The sequence below is a fragment of the Malassezia japonica genome, chromosome 3 (assembly GCF_029542785.1).
Source record: "Malassezia japonica chromosome 3, complete sequence".
NCBI lineage: Eukaryota > Fungi > Basidiomycota > Malasseziomycetes > Malasseziales > Malasseziaceae > Malassezia > Malassezia japonica.
The window spans coordinates 878,132-892,976 of record NC_083372.1 but is presented as its reverse complement, the minus strand read 5'-3'; the positions used below and the strand labels follow the sequence as shown (position 1 = coordinate 892,976).

The window sequence follows — 14,845 nt, the reverse complement described above, 5'->3', positions numbered from 1 at the left end:
GCTGGCTAATGCAGCTTCCCGGACACGATGTTGGCTTGACCGCGGTCACGTTCTGTATAATGGACGAGGACCACACGCTCGGCAATGCCTTGCGCTATATGCTGATGAAAGAGTACGTTGCGCAGCGACCCCCATGATTATACTATACTTTTTGTCCCGATACACTTGTGTAATGGGGGCTACAAAAATTGGAATTCTTCGTTTATGAGGGGTCGCATTCTGCGAGCAAGCTAACGTTAGCCCGCGCGTCGAATTTTGCGGTTATACGATTCCCCACCCGTCGGAGAGCAAGATCCACATGCGCATCCAGATGTATGGTACGTGTTTCTCCAATCTCTCTCTGGGATGACACCTTTTTCGGTGCCAGAGCTACGGCAATGGAAGGCCTTATTATACGCATATTCCAATTGTTCCTACTGAGATCCCCTTTGCCAGAGCAGGCTAACCACAGAAAACACCACCACCGCCGTCGAGGCGTTCACCGACGCGATCGCGAACCTGGACCATGTCTTTGACACGATCCAGGACCGCTACACCAAGAGCCTGGACTCGGGCGAGGTTCAAAAGGAAGCGGTGCCTCCGCCGTCCATCTCCCGCCGTCCGGAATTCTCTGGATAATTGTACTATAGTCACGAAATCATTCCGGCGATACACTACGAAATCGTCACGACAACTGCGGTGAGCATAACGAGACCTACTCTTGCCCGTGTCTGTGTGAGTGTGGTATACATACTTTTGTTGGCAGCCATCGTGTCGTGCGCCTGGCGAATCTCGTTCCAGTCAAAGGTGTCGTACACCACAAGGCGGGGCGAGCCGACTTCCGTCTTGTCGCGCTGCACACCCTTGGTGATCGCTTGGAGCCCGCCGCTGTGGAAAAAGTCCTGGACCAGCTTCGACTGGTAGTCCAGCGAGCGGCTACGCAGCGTGCTGCCTTCGATGCGCAGGCGCTTGGCCAGAATCGTGCCAAGGTTCACGTCCTTGGCCACAGCGCCGCCCATAAAGCCCTGCATCGTCAGGCGGCCGTCGCGCTTCAGCGATGCAAGGTTGTCGGCAAAGTACGGCGCACCCACAAAGTCCATAATCACGTCGACGCCCTGGTTGTCGGTCGCCTGCATCAGACCCTCCTTCCAGCTGCCGGTCTTGTAGTTGAAGCCGGCCGTCGCTCCGAGGGACTGGCAAAAGGCAATCTTTTCTTCGGAGCCGGCGGTGACGTAGACGTGGCGCGCACCGTGCGCCTTGGCGAGCTGGATCGCGGCGAGACCGACGCCCGAGGCACCCGCGTGCACCAGCAGATCCTCGCCCTTTTGGAGCGAGCCCAGGACATGGAGCGCCTGGAAGGCGGTGAGGAACGCCTCGGGCATGCTCGCCGCCTGGACCCACGAGAGCTCGGTAGGCTTCTTCATGACCATCGGCGCAGGGATACGCACGTAATCGGCGTACGCGCCGCCCGTCGCCAGGCCAAACACCTCGTCGCCGGGCGCAACGGACGAGACCCCCGCACCGACCTCGGCGACGTGCCCGCTAAACTCGACGCCGAGAATCGGGCTCGCGCCCGGCGGAATGGGGTACTTGCCCTCGCGTTGGAGCAAGTCCATGCGGTTCAGTCCAAATGCCTTGACCTTCACAATGACATCGTCTTTGCCACCATTCTGGCCGTCGGCGAGCTGGGGCGTCGGCGCGTCACCAATGTACAGCGCACTCGACGGTCCGACCTTGTCGCGGATGAGCACCGCACGCATCGTCTGCGGCACGGAGGGCATCGTCGCAAACCTACAAACAGAAAGACGAGGAAGGGAAAGTACTCCTACTCGCGCACTGCGCTGTGCCGCTACACGAAACATTCACGCAAGAGGCGGCCCGAGCACGGATGACTAAAAAAGGCGCGATTTACTGGGTCAGTGCGGCGCACGTACTGTAATCACGGTCGGGGCCGAGCGGCCGGTGAGCTGCTCGAGCTGGGCGAGGTTGAGTGCCTCGTCGATGAGCGGCTTCAGGGCCTTCTGTACATCGGCCGTGTACTCAGCAGTGTCATGCGTGTACTTCTCGACGTAAAGGCGGATCGTTGCGCCCGCCGAGCCGGTGCCACTCAGGCGGAAGATGATGCGCGAGCCGTCGTCAAAGAGGACGTACAGGCCTTGGTTTTTGCTGACGCTCTTGTCGATGGGGTCCGTGTACGAGAAGTCGTCAGCATCGGCGACCGTGAAGGGACCGAGCTTGCTGCCCTTGAAGCTCGGCTCGCTGAAGCGCGAGCGCAGCAGGTCCATCACCTTCTTGGCGCCGTCGCTGTCCACCTCCTCGTAGTCGTAGCGCGAGAAGAAGTTGCGGCCATACTTGGCGTAGTGGCCCTGGAGAACGTCGGCGACGCTCGTGCCCGCCTTCTCCTTGTTGGCTGCTGCGAGGATGCTGAGCCAGGCGACCACCGCCCAGAGACCGTCCTTCTCGCGGATGTGGTCCGAGCCGGTGCCGAACGACTCCTCACCGCAGATCGAGAGACGGCCGGCATCCATAAGGTTGCCAAAGAACTTCCAGCCTGGGTTAGCCAAGGTACGTACCCGTCGGCACCTCGAAGAGCTCATAGTTGCGTGCACGCGCCACGCGGTCGATCGCGCCGCTGGTCGGCATCGACCGGGCGAGGCCGTGGATGCCCTTGGCAAAGTAGGGGATCGCCTTCTGCGCCCAGTCGGCAATGATCGCGACGCTGTCGCTGGGGTTGACAAAGGCGCCTTTGCCGAGAATCATGTTGCGGTCGCCGTCACCATCGCTGGCCGCGCCAAACGAGAGGCCCTCGCTCTCGACAGCATCGACGAGCGTCTTGGCGTAGGTGAGGTTGGGGTCGGGGTGACCGCCGCCAAAGTCGGGGAGCGGCACGCAGTTCTGCACCGCCTTGTCGCCGAGGCCAAACTGCTCGACAAACAGCGCCTTGGCGTAGGGGCCGGTCACACCGTGCAGACCGTCGAAGCGCACGCTAAAGTCGCCCGACGACAAAAAACTGCGAATCAAGTCAAAGTCAAAGATCTGGCCGAGGTACTCGACGTAGTCCTTCACCGAATCAATCACCTCGACCTCGAGGTCGCCAAACTGGCTCGTGCCGATCTTAGAGAGGTCCACGTCGTTGCCCTTCACCTCCTTGTACTCGGTGATCTCGGTGGTGCGCTTGTAGATCTGGTTCGTGACCGCCTCGGGCGCCGGACCGCCATTCTCCATGTTGTACTTGATACCAAAGTCCGCGTCGGGGCCACCGGGGTTGTGGCTCGCCGTCAGCAGAATGCCGCCGGTCGCCTTGCGCAGGCGGATGACGTGCGACGCGGCAGGCGTCGAGAGAATGCCGTTCTGGCCAATAATGAGCTTCTTCACACCATTTCCGGCAGAAAGGCGGATAATCTTCTGCACGGCAGGCACGGAAAAGTAGCGGCCATCACCACCGACGACCAGCGTCGCGCCTTGGGCACCGCCCGGGATCGCGTCGAGAATGCACTGCACAAAGTTCTCGGTGTAATGCGCTTGCTCAAAGACTTTCACGCTACATTAGCAGGGTCACATACCGCTTGCGCAGACCCGAAGTACCGGGCTTCTGGCCCTCAAAGGGCTTCGTCGCAACCGTCTCGACTGCCATCGTGTTCCAAAGGGACCCGTGGAAAGTGACACGCATTCCCACGTGGCCGGCCACAGGCGTGCGTTTCCCTGCAGGGCCTGCATGGAGAAGAAGCGCCGCGAGGACGTGGCGCGTGCTCCGGTGGCCGAGTGTAGCTTGCCGGGGCACCCGCACGCGCTGACGTTTGGGTCGATCGCCGAGTTCGAGGCACACTACTATGCCGAGCACGCGTTCCGGTGCTCGGCGCCGGTGCACGGCGGTGCGACGGCTGCTACCACGCTCGCGGCTCGCCGACGTGCCGAAGAGAGCGCGCCGCGTTGTGGGATGACGTTTCCGAGTGCGCATCTGCTTGCGCTGCACGCGGACGAGTGCCACAGCATGCTTACGGCACAGCGCAAGGAGCGGGGGGAAAAGACGGTAGGTCGCGTGGCTCATGTAGTTTGCCTGCTTCGAGCCGCTGTGTGAGCGCATGTTTGCGACGCCCAAGCTCCGGCGGCAGCATCTGATTGCCGCACATCACTACCCACCCGAGTTCTTTTTTAGCATTACGAATCATGGGATCGGGCGGCTCCGTGAGTTGTATGGCGACAGTGCGAGCCTTGTGCGCAAGACGTGGAAGCCGCGAGGGGATACCGAGGGCGACGAGAGGGTGAACAATAAACAAGGGGACACGGACCAAGGGGAAAAGGACGTGGCGGATGCCGACAAGGCGGGACAGGCACAGGAAGCGGTGCTCTTGCCCCGCCCCGAGGCCAGCGCGCCCCGCCAAGGACAACTGCCCACCCCTAGCGATCCAATTCCAACTGCGACCGCACCATCGAAAAAACGCATGCTGGACTCCCCACCTCGGTCGCCATCTCCCGAGCCTGCGCCTCCTACGCCTGCAGCACCGTCGCTGAATGCGATGCTGGAGCAAATGAGCGCACTATCCTTGGTCCCACGCAACGTGCGCCGCGGAAAATAGATACCCTATGTACCAAATCCTGCCCATGCCAAGCTCCAGTACTCGGCATTGCCCCACGGCAGCGCCGGCGTGCTCTCTGTGGCATCATCGTATCCCGCCAGGCGCCGTTCGAGCGCCTCGGCATCGTCGAGAACAATCGTGTTGGCTTGGCACAGCAGATGCGACTTCTTGACCGCCGTGCCGAGACGCCCGGACGCCACGACGTGAAATGCGGCCATCGGCTGCTGCGGCGTCGCGAGCACCGTGGCAGTATAGTGCGAGTGATACCGCAAGGGATCGCCAGGATACACGACAAAGTCGCCGCCGAACCGCAAGCCGGTGCTCAAAAAGAAGCCCTTGCTGTGCAGCGCTTCAAATGCAGCGCACCGCGCACGCTCTTGCAGTGTGCTTGGGTATGTCCATACGCCTGCCACCTGTGCCTCTTGGAGCGTCAGATAGGCGTTCGTGGTGCCGGTGTTCATTTCGGCCGTGGCGGGGTGGTAGGCGGGAAGGTGCGCCGAGGTGCTGTGGGTATGGTGGACGTAGGGCATTTTGGCCAGCACGTCCTGCTCGTTCTCCTCTGGCGTCTCGTCCGGCGCCTGTCCCTTGGCCTGCTTGGCTGCCTGGCGCGCACGGCGGCGCTCAAGTGCGCGTGCATCGCCCGATTCTTGCGTGATGGCCGCCTCCATGCGCTGCCGATGCTCCTCCTGCTGGCGGCGCTGGCGCTCTTTCTGGTCGAGGATCTCTTGTGCCTCGTGCGCGAGGTACTCGGACCGCTCCTCCTCCGTCGGTGCACCATATGCATGCGCATCATCGATCAGCACAGCCGCGCGCCGCCGCAGCAAGAGCACGACCTCCTCTGGCAAGAGGCGCAGCGGCATGCCTAGGAATACATTCTGCTGCGGGATCAACGGGAGCGTTCCGGTGAGCAGACCACACAAATTGTGCTCTGTACGGACGCGCTCTACATCCCTACTCTCCCACAAGAACGGCACGCCGTTCGCCAAGAGGATCGGCACCCGGTCGGGGTACGTCGATCGCAACTGGTCCATGAAGAAATAGTGTGGAGGTATCGGAGGACTACTGCCGGAAGTACTGGGCCATGTTGTGGAGGCGGTCAAACATCGTGGAGAGGTAGGACGTTTCGTTGAGGAGCGCCTCAAAGTGCGCGACGGCTTTTTCTTCCGAGACATCCAACATAAACTTGTCCTGGATCTTTAGCACCGCCTTGTCCGGCTCGGAGCGGATGTCGGGGATGTTGGCGTCGACCATGAGCGACACCAGGTTGAGGATCAGGTTTGCGTTCTTGCGCAGGCACGCGTAGGCGGTATGGCACAGCTTTTTAAAGCGCACATAGTAGACAGACGAAGTGCCGCCCATGGCCTCCACCATCTCCTTGCACACCTTGACTGGCGGCGGGAATGGCTTGGGGTCGCGGCCCAGAATGTAGCCAAAGTCGACGTGGAAAAAGTGGCCGTCGGGTGACAGCAGCAAATTGTCCAGGTGGCGGTCGCCGACGCCAAGAAGATAAGTGATCACACAGTAGCCTGCACAGCTGCGCACAAAGGTATCGAGCACCGAACTCTGGACGTGGTACGTCGCGGGGCTCTCGGGATCCGGGTGGTGCGCCCGCAGGTACTCGAGCAGGCTGCCATTGTACTGCGTCATGATCGTAGCAATGCTCAGGCTTGGGATAAACTGCACCATGCCATCCAAAATGCCGGTTGCAAGCACGCGGTACGGCGTAATCTTCAGGTCCAAGTTCTCGTTGCGGAGCAAACGGTCCATCAACGTAAAGAGCTGGATCACAAGCTGGTCCTGACGCAGGTCGTCGCCGTTCTTGTAGATTATGGTATAGGTCGGCGCATCGCTCGCGTCCTCCGTATCGCTTGTATTGCTTTGTGCATCGGTGTCGCGCGTCTGGAATTCAATGCGGAGCGGGAACAAGTTGCTCTTGAACACGGTGCTGTTCTCGGGGATGGACCGCTTTACGCATACCTGCGGGTCGAGGGGAAGGGACAGCGGTGGCGAATACGTGGAAAGACCCGACTTTTTGTCGGCGAGAATCGCATGCAGCCGATCAATCTTTTTGGGGCGCGCGTCGCGCGAAAGGCGCAGCTCGCGGCACCGCGTCGAGAGCGTCTTGACAAACTGCTCTTGGCGCTCGAGCGTCTCGCGCAGGGGGGCATTCGTCACGACCAACTGCTCGTGGAGCTTCTCGGCGACACGTGTATAGAGCGTGCCAAAACGCGTGTCGTCGCACTCGACCTTGACGTACCAAAAGAACATGGTCCCCAGCACCGCGTTCGATGCGCTGCGCTCACACAGCAGGTCAACCAGCCGCGGCGGCTCGTTCAGCTCCGCACGATCATCGGGATGCAGACCGTGCAGCTGGCGCTGGTGCGTCTGCTCTTTTGCATGGTCCCACGCCGATTCGTCAAACTTGAGCGCTTGGACGAGCTGCAAGAGGTACAAAGCCAGCTCTTCGTCGCCCGCACGCTCCAGCTGGCGCACCGCATAAGCGCGGACGCGCAAGTCGCGAAAGCTCGGTCCGAGCAGCTCGAGCGCATCCGACAGCTCTGGCTCGGCCCACATGGGCAGCAGCACTTCGGTCGCCTGCCGCGCTTCGTACGCGTCGCTCCACACGACCGACTTGAGGAACTTGGTCAGTCCCTTGGAGTAGCGCGTGAGATGGAAACGGAACGACCAAATCAAGTCCATCTCTTGCGAGGTCAGGACGCGGGTCGGGGGGTATAGGAGGATATCGTGCAGCTCGTCACGCACTGTCGCCGTCGGTTTCCGTTCGCGATCGAGGATGTTGGACCGCTGGGAGCGTACGAGGCGGCGGTGCTTTGCCTCGATAATGTTCTCGTTCGTACTTTCCGGGTCGTAAATCGTAAAGAGCGATGCGTCGACGTTGTGGCTCGGCGCGGCAGGTGCCGTTGGGGTCGGCGCGGGCTGCTCCAGTGCGAGTTCCGACTCGGGCTCTGCAAAGACCACCGGCAGCTCGAATGCAGGCATGTCAACCGTGAGCAGTAGCTCGTACGAGTCGTTCACCTCCGCGGCATGCGCGCGCTCAATCACGCGGAACGCAAGCGTGTCGAGCCAATCGACATGCGGCAGTGTACGGCGCTGGTGCTGCTTCAGCAGCTTTTCCAGGCGTCCTGCCTCGGTTTCCTGCTCGTTTTGGTGCGGCGTTCTAGACGGGACATGCGTATCGCCCGCCACGTCGCGCCAGACGTGTAGCCGCTGCTGTCCTCGCCGGAGGGATCTGTGTCAGGAGCGAGACGTACCCCTTTTTTCCAAACAGCGGCAGCACCGTGCCACCTACAATCGACTCGCGCTCTGGCGCAGCGATATCCAGCAGCGTAAAGACGAGCATCGCGCTCTGCGGAAGATCGGCGATGGCGTACGGCATCGTCATCCACTCGTTCCACTCAAATTTTGTCTGGAACGGTTTATAGGAAGTGCGCTGCGCCAGTGCCAGTGGCTTGGAGTCCGCATACAATTGACACACGATACACAACGACGGATATTCCCTGCATTAGCGAGGCGACGCACGCTTGGTTCTTGCCCAGCAGGGCTTTTTCGGGTGAGGCGACAATCGCAGCAGGCGAGTCGCGCTCCAGCGATCCTTCCAGACATGTTCTGAATAAGCCAAAAGACACCTACACTCGAAAAGACACGTTTTCATGCACATCATACGCGGCCACGAACGAGTAAAAATCGCCGTCCATCACAGGCAAGGGCAGCGGCGTCGCCGGGGCCAACCCTCCACATGTAGATACTCCACTTGCCTTGCCGCATGCAGGCCATTAAGCAGCCACGTTTTGATTTTGGCCAAAGAGAATGCGCGCAGAATAAACCAACACTCACCTTCCGCTTCCACGAAAATGAGTTTGGGAGATTGGGTGCCCATCCCCACGCCGTATGATGTGCTCAAGTTCCTGGCGATGCTCACGGGCACGCTGATCGTGTGCAACTACCTGGCTCTGCTTGCCTGGCGTGCTGCGCTGCGCGACACCAACGTGCAGAAGCGCATCCGCATCGTGCAGAAGCTGGGCATCCGCGAGCCTCGCCAGTATATGTTTGTGGGCTTCCTGCACCCCAACTCGTACGTATATTAGCTAACCCAGTAATGCGGGAGGCGGTGGTGAGCGTGTTTTGTACGACGCGATTCGTACGCACCAGCAAAATCCCGACGTGATCTGTGTGGTGTACACCGGCGACATTGATCCCCTCGAGGACGGCCTGACGAAGGAGCTTGTCATTGCCAAGGCCAAGGAGCGCTTCGGCATTGTGCTGCGCCCTGAAGCACTTGCTTTCCTTCCGATCAAGAACCGCTACCTGCTCGACGGCAAGTACTGGTCCCACTTTACTCTGCTGGGCCAGGCGTTTGGCGCGAACCGCGTTGCCTACGAGGCGCTGAGCCAACTTGTTCCTGACGTGTTTATCGATACCATGGGCTACGCATTCACGCTTCCTGCTATCAAGAACTACTCCACAAAGATCCGCGTTGGTACCTACATTCACTACCCCATTGTCAGCACGGACATGCTGCATCGTGTCCGCAGCCGCCAGGCGGGCATTACCAATTCGGCATGGATCGCTGCAAGCCTTCCGTTTAGCATTCTCAAGCTCGTGTACTACCGCATCTTTGCAGTGTTCTACGGCAGTGCGCTGCGCTCTGCCGACGCAATCGCTGTGAACGGAACCTGGACGCACAACCACATCGAGTCGTTGATCCAGACGCGCATGCCCCGCCCTTGGAAGGTGGAGCTGCCCCCGGTGAACATTGTCTACCCCCCCTGCGACACGAACCGCTTTGCAAAGCTCACGCTGGGCAAGCGCCCGGCGCGCTCGATCGTCAGCCTCGCCCAGTTCCGCCCGGAGAAGGACCACACAATGCAGCTGCGTATCGTACACAAGCTCCTTTCGCAGTACCCCGAGCTGAAGTCGTCCAAGGGCGGCAATCGCCCGCTGAAGCTCGTGCTGATCGGCGGCGTGCGCAACGCCGACGACGAAAAGCGCGTGCTGGAGCTCAAGAAGCTTGCCAAGGAGCTTACGATCGAGAGCAACGTCGAGTTCTGTGTCGACGCCCCGCTCGAGACGATCCTCGACAAGTTCAGCAAGGCGAGCATCGGTATCAGCACCATGGTCGACGAACACTTTGGCATTAATGTCGTGGAGTACATGGCTGCTGGTCTCTTGACGCTGTCGCACGCGTCTGCTGGCCCCCTTTTGGACATTGCCGTGAACGTCGACGGAGAGCCGACCGGATTCCACGCCAAGACCTTGCTCGAGTACGTCGACCAGCTGCACAAGCTGGTGACTATGCCAGAGGCCGAGGCGGTACAGATCCGCTCGCGTGCGCGTACGCATGTCCAAAACACATTTAGCGACCAAAGCTTCCAGGAAGCGTGGCGCGTCAAGCTCTGGGACCTGCTTGTTCCCCCGTCGCTCCTCAAGATCAACCAGGAGCTGTTGGAGGAGAAGAAAGCCCAGGTCGTTGCTGCCACGCAGCAAGCGGAGCAGAAGGCCGCGGTGCGGGCAAAGACGGCGGACGAAAACGCCTCGGCGTCGGATGCCAAGGCCGTCGAGTCATTGGTGACGGACAGTGCTACGGAGTAGACACACAGCGGTACAAAATGAAGGGTAGATAGGCCACTATATTCAGATTTAAGAGATCTCGATACCCTTCGGCGCGCCAAAGGCCTGCTTGGTCTGCGCGTAGATGAGGAACTGGCCGCTGACCAGCGCAGCAGTCATCGCAACCCTGGTTCCGAGACCTGCCCAGAGGCCGGTAAATCCAGTCTGGCCCGCGAGCGTGATGAGCTTGGACATAACGGAGCCCGAGCCTCCGCCGCCCTTGTTGACCTTGGAAAGGAGCGTGTCGGCGGGGTGCGAGAGGACAGCAGCAGCGGCACCGGCGACAATACCGCAACCCAGCTGGACCGCAACCTCGCCGGGCTTGCCCCAGCTCTTGATCGTCTCCTTTGCGACGTGCGCGTTGACGTAGTTGTGGCACATTTCGTTCGTGTAGAACTGGCCGATAGAGAAGGGCACCTGCTTGAAGAGGATCGGGACGTAGCCCGCGTAGAAGCCACGCAGGCCCTCCTCGGACCACATACGCGTAATGGCACCAATCAGGCCACGCGCGTAGCCGCGCTCCGACACAAGGCGGATGCGCGCAGCCTCCAGAGGGGTCAGCAGCGTCGTGGCAATCACCTCGGCGGCACTGGCAGAGCCCATGTAGACCAGCTGGCGGTACTCCTTGGCCGCCTCGTAGCTTCCCAGCGCATCAATAGCATGCTTCTTGAAGAATTCTGTCGTGAGCCGTTTCGTACGTACCATAGCCCATGAACTTGGTGCCACCCTGGATCAGGTAGCCCACGGCCGTCGGGCCGAAACCGGTCAGGAGACCACTCGGGCCCTCCTTGGACACGATGTTGCGAGCCATGCTCATCATGTTCTCCTTGCTGCCGGCCGGCTCCAGCTGCAGACGCGTCTTGACCACGTCCACAGGCGTCAGGGCACCGTGCGTAAGCGTGGCACACAGACCACCCGCAGCGAAAAACTGCGCATAGTTCGTCAGGGTGAACTCGGGCGTGAGTGGCGTCGGGGTTGGCACAGAGAGAGGTGACTTGGCCATGGTGGTGAAGATACAGCACCCTTCCTTCGTTTTTCTAGGCCCGATATTGCCAGTGGCCCGTCCTGCATGAGGTGGCCCAAGCGGGCGGGAGCCCGATACGTCCGTTATGCCCGATGTACCGAAGCGGGTCAACGTCGCGCAAAAGCCTTCTAGGACCTGTTCGTCGTCGCGTCCTAGCGCAAGTGCAGGTTGCACAGACTGTACTGTGCTATAGATGCATATAGGACATACTACATAGCAATCCTTAGATGCGGCCAGCCTCCTTGAGCTTGGCAATGAGCTCGTCGACGTTCTCGACCTGGTGTTAGCGCACGCTGCATAAAAAAGACATACCTTGGCACCACCCTCGCGCTTGGGCGGGTCAGCGACCTTGAGGATCTCGCTCCTGGGCTGGATGTCCTTCTCGAGGCCGAGGTCCGAGACCTTGAGCTTCTGCATGGGCTTCTTCTTGGCCTTCATGATGTTGGGCAGCGAAGCGTAGCGAGGCTCTGTTGTGTTAGCAATACATCATCATCAAGACATACCGTTGAGACGCAGGTCGGTGGTCACGACCATGGGGATCTGGCTCTCGACCACAGCGAGACCGCCGTCAACCTCACGGGTGACCTTGACCTTGTCGCCCTTCTCGCCCTTGCCTTCGAGCTCTACCTTCGAGGCGAACGTAGCCTGGGGCCAGTTGAGCAGCCCAGCAAGCATCTGGCCGGTCTGCGAGGCATCGTCGTCGATCGCCTGCTTACCGAGGATCACGAGGCCGACCTCGTCATCGCCCTCGGCCTTGTCGACGATCGTTTTAAGGATCTTGGAGACGCCCAGCGGCTCAAGAGGACCAGGGAGCGACTTATCGGGGATATCCACATGGATCGCATCATCAGCACCCATCGCCAGGGCAGTGCGCAGTACATCCTGCGACTTGGTGGGGCCGGCAGTCACGACAGTCTGGGTCAGTTTGATCAACGTACGATCTTGTTGACAACACCCTTGTGGCGCTCACGCAGACGCACAGCCTCTTCGACAGCAATCTCGTCGAAGGGGTTCATCGAGTGCTGCACGTTGGTGTCCACACCCTTGCCGTCCGAGGCGACACGGATCTTGACAGCTGCGGTCAGTATGTTGTATACTGTGTAAATACGCACCATAGTCAATCGTGCGCTTGATCGGCACAAGCACACGCAGCTGGTTCACAAGAGAAGCACGCATGTTGGTAGGGGTAAGGGAGAAGCAGTGGGTTCGCGGAGTGCCTCGTGGCTCGGCCGCGGAGCAATCCGGGGGGCTCCAATCCCCGGCCCCGTCGCTCCACCGGGCCCATGCGAGATGCGATCACCACGTGGCACTTGCAGCTGACCCTGGCCAAGGCTTGGCTACGGCTTCGATGCAGACGTCTGTGCGCACGCCCAAGGCGCCGGACGCTGCCCAGGTGCAGGCGTGGCTGGCGCGGCAGAAAAAACTTTTGGAGAAGGAGAGAGAAGAGGAGCGCGAGCAGAGTGCTCTTCTCCTGTCCAAATGTGCACCACGACTGCTGGAGAGGAATGGACTTGCGCTGCTAGGCTTGCAGGCCAGCGCCGTGCGCGTAGGCCAAGGAGCCAAGCTGCTCGTCGATCTGGAGCGATCGGCAGCGCTGCATACCCAGACGCAGTTTCCACCACACACGCTGCGCCCTGGTGACGTTGTCGTGATCGAGGACAACGCGGAGGCGAAAAAAGGCAAGAGCAAGGAGGTCCAAGGCGATCGCGGCGTAGTGTTTCGTGTGAACGAGAACCAAATTACCGTTGCACTGGACGACAAACAAGGTGGCGGGAAAGAGCAAGGCGACGATGCGGGCACTGACGTCGCTCTTCCGCCGGTGGTCCGTGTCGTAAAGTTGGTCAACGAAGTGACGTACGATCGCATGGAGCAAACGCTCACGTCCCTCGCCAAGATGCTCGGCTTTGAGAATGGCCAGGGAAGCTTGGAAAGTGCGCCGCCAGTAGTCCGCACCGTCCTGGGCCTCGCCCCCCCGACGTGGTCGCAAGAGAACGTCGACTGGACGCCGCTGAACCCACGCTTTAACGAGACCCAGCGTGCTGCACTCGAGTTTGCACAGCGTACCAACCAAGTGACACTCATTCATGGGCCGCCTGGTACAGGCAAGACGACCGTCATTGCCGAGCTGGTTGTCCAGCTTGCCAAAAAGCACCCCAATGCACGCATCCTGGTCTGTGGCGCAAGCAACTTGGCCGTCGACAATCTCCTGGAGCGCGTCCTTACCACACCTGGCTACAAAGAGGCACTACAAGCTGCTGACGCGCGTGTCACCCGTATAGGTCACCCCGCGCGCGTCTTGGCGAGCCTCAGTGGCGCTACTTTAGACGCACAGACCACGCTGTCGTCCGAAGGCCAGCTCGTGCGCGAGGTTGCGCAAGAGATCGACGATCTCATGTCGACGCTCTCGCCTCAGAGAGGTGCACCGCGTGCAGGCAACAAGAGCGCACGTACTGCACCCCGCCCAAAAGGCGCCGAGCGCCGCAAAATGTGGGAGCAAGTGCGTGAGCTGCGCAAAGAGTACCGGAAGCGCGAGCGTGCCTTGACCGGCACGGTCCTGCACCGTGCACGGATTGTCATGTCGACGTGCCATGGTGCAGGCAGCCGGCAACTGCAAAGTACGCAATTCGACTATGTCGTGATTGACGAGGCGTGTCAGGCGCTCGAGGCGACGTGCTGGACCGCGATTCTCAAACTTACCGAGCACGGACGCCTATTCCTCGCGGGCGACCACTTGCAGCTCCCTCCGACTGTCAAGGCGACTGCGCCTGTGCAAGAAAAGGTCTCGGAGAAAGAAAAAGAGATGGCGCTGCGTCCTCCGGCGAGTCTTGAAACGACTCTCTTTGACCGGCTGCTCGAAATGTATGGCGATGGGTGCAAAGCGCTGCTTAGCATGCAGTACCGCATGAATACCGAGATCATGGCCTTCCCCAACGAGGCGCTGTACGAGTCGCGTCTGACGGCGCACGAAAGCAATGCATCGATTCGGATGCACGACCTCGAGTCTGTGGCGCAGCCGAATGAAGGCGAGGAGGATGATGAACTCTGGACCGCCCCCCTGGTCTTTTATGATACCACTGGCACTGGGATGCTGGAGCGCGTTGCGGATGAGGATGAGAGCCAAGGCTCACTCCTCCAGTCCACGTCGCGCTGCAATGAAAACGAGGCGATGTTGGTAGAGCGCCACATTGCGCTGCTTGTCGAACACGGGGTCCCCTTGTCTTCGATTGCGGTCCTCTCGCCCTATGCGTCGCAAGTGGACCTGCTGAGCACGCAGCTGCGTCGCGTCTATGGCCCTGAGATTGAGGTGGGCACGGTCGATGGCATGCAAGGCCGTGAAAAAGAGGTGGTGATCATCTCTCTGGTGCGTTCCAACGAGGCGCACGAGATTGGGTTTTTGAGCGAAAAGCGCCGCATGAACGTGGCAATGACCCGTGCCAAGCGGCAGCTTGTCGTGGTCGGCGACGCGGACACGATTGTGGGAAGTTCCCAAGATAACTCGGTTTCGCGGACCTATTTGCGTGCATGGATCGAGCATTTGCACTCGAACGCGCTCGTCGAGATGAATCCTACATAGCCGGGACATCGAATTCAATACTAGCGACGGGATATAATACAAGGCCGCATAGCTTGCCCAAAG

At 60.3% G+C, this 14,845-nt stretch overlaps 8 protein-coding genes across 8 annotated transcripts; 3 read left to right on the top strand and 5 right to left on the bottom strand.

Annotated features, from left to right (window-relative positions):
• Positions 1-59: 59 nt before the first annotated feature.
• On the top strand, positions 60-618 carry RPC19 (RNA polymerase subunit AC19; the record flags this gene model as incomplete). The annotated part of the gene is made up of 3 exons (XM_060266248.1): positions 60-112; positions 241-317; positions 452-618. 3 exons carry the CDS (start codon positions 60-62, stop codon positions 616-618), a joined length of 297 nt encoding a protein of 98 aa, XP_060122231.1.
• Positions 619-653: 35 nt separating this feature from the next.
• PGM2 (phosphoglucomutase (alpha-D-glucose-1,6-bisphosphate-dependent)) lies at positions 654-3,613 on the bottom strand (the record flags this gene model as incomplete). The annotated part of the gene is made up of 6 exons (XM_060266247.1): positions 654-673; positions 699-710; positions 734-1,742; positions 1,914-2,530; positions 2,553-3,520; positions 3,543-3,613. The coding sequence occupies 6 exons, from the start codon at positions 3,611-3,613 to the stop codon at positions 654-656; spliced, it is 2,697 nt and encodes an 898-aa protein (XP_060122230.1).
• Positions 3,614-4,561: 948 nt separating this feature from the next.
• On the bottom strand, positions 4,562-5,587 carry SEN34 (tRNA-intron lyase; the record flags this gene model as incomplete). Its single annotated transcript, XM_060266246.1, has 1 exon — positions 4,562-5,587. One exon carries the CDS (start codon positions 5,585-5,587, stop codon positions 4,562-4,564), a length of 1,026 nt encoding a protein of 341 aa, XP_060122229.1.
• A 28-nt stretch (positions 5,588-5,615) lies between these two features.
• On the bottom strand, positions 5,616-8,272 carry VPS34 (phosphatidylinositol 3-kinase; the record flags this gene model as incomplete). Its single annotated transcript, XM_060266245.1, has 4 exons — positions 5,616-7,734; positions 7,829-8,074; positions 8,097-8,183; positions 8,208-8,272. 4 exons carry the CDS (start codon positions 8,270-8,272, stop codon positions 5,616-5,618), a joined length of 2,517 nt encoding a protein of 838 aa, XP_060122228.1.
• A 156-nt stretch (positions 8,273-8,428) lies between these two features.
• ALG11 (GDP-Man:Man3GlcNAc2-PP-dolichol alpha-1,2-mannosyltransferase) lies at positions 8,429-10,166 on the top strand (the record flags this gene model as incomplete). Its single annotated transcript, XM_060266244.1, has 2 exons — positions 8,429-8,649; positions 8,672-10,166. The coding sequence occupies 2 exons, from the start codon at positions 8,429-8,431 to the stop codon at positions 10,164-10,166; spliced, it is 1,716 nt and encodes a 571-aa protein (XP_060122227.1).
• A 48-nt stretch (positions 10,167-10,214) lies between these two features.
• On the bottom strand, positions 10,215-11,187 carry MJAP1_002301 (uncharacterized protein; the record flags this gene model as incomplete). Its single annotated transcript, XM_060266243.1, has 2 exons — positions 10,215-10,861; positions 10,887-11,187. The coding sequence occupies 2 exons, from the start codon at positions 11,185-11,187 to the stop codon at positions 10,215-10,217; spliced, it is 948 nt and encodes a 315-aa protein (XP_060122226.1).
• A 244-nt stretch (positions 11,188-11,431) lies between these two features.
• Positions 11,432-12,384, bottom strand: CIR1 (Putative electron transfer flavoprotein subunit; the record flags this gene model as incomplete). The annotated part of the gene is made up of 5 exons (XM_060266242.1): positions 11,432-11,485; positions 11,521-11,675; positions 11,712-12,123; positions 12,147-12,283; positions 12,321-12,384. The coding sequence occupies 5 exons, from the start codon at positions 12,382-12,384 to the stop codon at positions 11,432-11,434; spliced, it is 822 nt and encodes a 273-aa protein (XP_060122225.1).
• A 172-nt stretch (positions 12,385-12,556) lies between these two features.
• Positions 12,557-14,782, top strand: MJAP1_002299 (DNA helicase; the record flags this gene model as incomplete). Its single annotated transcript, XM_060266241.1, has 1 exon — positions 12,557-14,782. The coding sequence occupies one exon, from the start codon at positions 12,557-12,559 to the stop codon at positions 14,780-14,782; it is 2,226 nt and encodes a 741-aa protein (XP_060122224.1).
• Positions 14,783-14,845: the final 63 nt, after the last annotated feature.